At 62.7% G+C, this 3,016-nt stretch overlaps 1 protein-coding gene across 1 annotated transcript; it reads right to left on the reverse strand.

Moving 5' to 3' along the window:
* Window positions 1-281: 281 nt before the first annotated feature.
* FJX1 (four-jointed box kinase 1) lies at window positions 282-2,770 on the reverse strand. Its single transcript, XM_027882224.1, has one exon. The coding sequence runs from the start codon at window positions 2,601-2,603 to the stop codon at window positions 1,317-1,319; it is 1,287 nt and encodes a 428-aa protein (XP_027738025.1). The 5' UTR covers window positions 2,604-2,770; the 3' UTR covers window positions 282-1,316.
* Between the last annotated feature and the right edge of the window lie 246 nt (window positions 2,771-3,016).

Below are 3,016 nucleotides of genomic sequence, written 5' to 3' on the forward strand. Positions count from 1 at the left end.
AACCAAACAAACGTCTATTCAGCCAAAGTACTCACATTACTTTAGCCACTCAAAGAGCTTTTGCCCTTTCAGTGACACAACAGCTAGGAATGAGAGAGAGAGAGAGAAGAGTAGTGTTTGAAAGCTGAACTCTACCCCTCCTTGCTTCAGAGGGAACAAGTAAGAGTTCATTCCGTCCAGTGGAATGAGAAGCTGGAAGGTGGTGGCCTCCACTGCCCATCAAAGAAAGCCGAGGAGACACATGCTTCCCTGTCAAAGCTTAGGCAAACATTCAGGCCGAAGGCAAAACATTAACACACTTTACTGAAATATCAGTTTCTTTAGTATGTTACAGAAAAACTTATTAACATATATAATGTACATAAAAACCAGACTTTGTAAAATAAAAAGGTCTTTTTCTATAAAAAAAATATTAAAAAGTCAAAGTAAAGTGCATGAAACAGTTTTTTCTCCACTTTTAACTATTGTGTCAAAGTCTTAGCACATAGCATTTTTTAAAAATGGGAGATCCTCTTGTGCCACCCATTAGTCAGTTACTTTACTGGTCAGATGAAAAGATGATGGTGATGATTACAAGCAAATGCTTAGAATGAAAACAGTTTAACCTGATGCAACCACAACAAAAACTAAGAGCTAAGGGAGTATCAGCTTCCTATACACTTCTCACCGACAAGATTTAACAATCAGTGGAAAGGTTCACTTTCGTTAATCGGTAGGGAACAAGTTTCATAAATAGGGCAGTTTTGCTAGTTAGGGGCTTCCCTATTGTGCAATCAGTTCTTGGTCTGTGAATATCAACATTCATACTTAAATATGCCATTGCAAAAGAAAGAATATATAAAAAAACGTTTCTGCCTGCGTCCTTTGGAAGAGGTACTCGACCGCAATCCAGACAAAGAAACAGCTTTCCTATGGGGTTTCTTATGAGGGCAAGTGCACCAAGAAAGTTAAGGAAAGCACTAATAATGCTGAACTCTCTCATTTTTTTTTTTCCGAACTCTGAGGGCAGAGTCCTGGAACGAAACTCGGCCATAATTATACCGATTGCGTTCTGCATCTTCAGGGATCTTGACAAACGCTAGTTAATCGCTCCTCTCGACAGCCCCGGCAGGCAAATAGCCTGTGATTCCCGCCGTTCCCATCCTCTGCACCCCACCCCCCCATCCCCGGCAGTCGCAGCGATTACGGGGCGCCGAGCACCGAGGTGGCACGCTGGGTCAGCTCCTGCTTTCGGCAGCTGCCGGGGCAAGTCCCGCTGCCTTGGAGGAGAGGAAAGCTGGAGCTCTCGCCGCCCGTTTCCGACCGGCCCGGGGCCATCAGAGCACGGCGGCCTGTGCGCGGCAATGGGCGATGTGGCGGTGCACGAAGTCGACGCGGGCCTGCAGCATCTCTGCCTGGCGCTCCGAGAGGAAGCCGAGGCGCGCCCAGAGCGGCTCCCGCGCCCGGTACCGGCGGCGCAGCTCGGCGGCGGCGCTGCGGCGGCGGTGCAGCTCCGCGACGCGGCGGGCCGTGCCCTCGCGGAACACGCACACGGAGCGGAGCAGCGGCTCGTTGTAAGGGTCCCACATGGCGAGGAGGCGGTAGCCGTGCACCAGACCCGCCTCGTTGTCCATGAAGACGAGCCCGCCGTCGGGGGCGCGGAGCAGGTTGCTGGTGGCACGGCGCATCACCCGGGGATCCCACTGCAGGCTGAAGAGGTTGCTGACCAGGCGGTCGAAGTTGGCCGTCAGGTAGTCAAAGAGGATCAGATCGCTCCACTGCACCAGCTCCACCAGCTGCGACGCCGACAGCCCGCCCAAGTCTCCCGCCGACAGCGGCTCCAGCCGCCGACCGGCGCCCGCCTCGGCGCCCCAGGGCGGGGGTGCCACCACGGCGGTGAGATTGTCCACCCAGCGGGTCAGGCTGACCACGGCGCCCTCGGCCCAATGCGAGCCGCGCAGCTCCTCCCGCACCGGCTCCCACTGCCGCCCGCGGGCCTCCACCAGGGCGAGGGCCATGGGCGGCAGCCGCTCCTGCATGCCCAGCACCCCGGCCAGGTGGTACGAGAGCGCCTCGCCCTGGATCTGCTCCGGGTTGATGCCGTAGCGGACGCAGGCGCGGCTCCCGTCCGACAGCCGGGCCAGCCGGTTGGAGCTGCGCCCGCAGCCGCCCCGCTCCAGCGAGGACACACGGGCGGCGCGGGCGGCCGAGAGCCACGCCGCCGCCTCCTCCGCCGCGAAGCCCGGCGGCACCTGCTCCTCTAGCTCACGGCTCCAGAAGATGCCCCGCTCCACCGGAGAGGCGGTACCGGCCGGCGGCAAGGAGCCGGTTACAGCGAACCGCTCTTCGCCGCCCCGCTCCTCCCGACCCGTCGCCGCCTCCGGCACCGCCAGTAGCGTCCGGAAAGTTTTCTGGCCGCCGCCGCCGGACTCGCCCCGCGCCGCCGGGGAGCGTCCCCAGCCCCACCGCCCCGGGAGTGGCTCCGCGGGCGGGCGCGGCTCCGGCTCCGGCTGCGCCGCCGCCTCCCGCCGCAGCAGCACCGTCCAGAGCCCCGGCAGGGCACCCAGCAGCAGCAGCCCCAGAAGGGGCAGGGGGCCCGGCGCGGCCCGCCTCGCCCGCTTCATCCTCACGCCGCTTCACGCCGCTGCCGCGGGACACGGCGGCGGTGCAGCCCCGCCGCTCGGCCGCTCAGCGCGGCGCTGGCGCATGGCCGCGGGCCGGAGCTGCCGCCCGGGGAGCGGCGGCGGAAGGGGGATAGCCCAGCAGCAGCCCCGCGCCGTGTGCGCCCCGCTCCGCCGGCGGCCGGGGACACGGGCACCCGCACCACGTGGGGGAGCCGAGGGGGCGCGCCCGGCCCGCCCCGTCTCCCGGCGTGGCGCTCCGCTTAAAGCGGCGATGGCGGGGCGCCCCCTCCGGAGACACACGGGTCGGGGTGGGGGGGCCTGGGGGCCGCTCCTGCCGACCGCCCGCGGGCAGGGAGCCCGCTACAGCAGGGGCGCTCGGCCCGCCGCGTCCTCCTCCCCGCTGCAGGCAGCAC

The sequence above is a fragment of the Empidonax traillii genome, unplaced genomic scaffold (genome assembly GCF_003031625.1).
Source record: "Empidonax traillii isolate 1590-97213 ecotype Southwest subspecies unplaced genomic scaffold, ASM303162v1 scaffold103:size1334136, whole genome shotgun sequence".
Classification (NCBI taxonomy): Eukaryota; Metazoa; Chordata; class Aves; order Passeriformes; family Tyrannidae; genus Empidonax; species Empidonax traillii.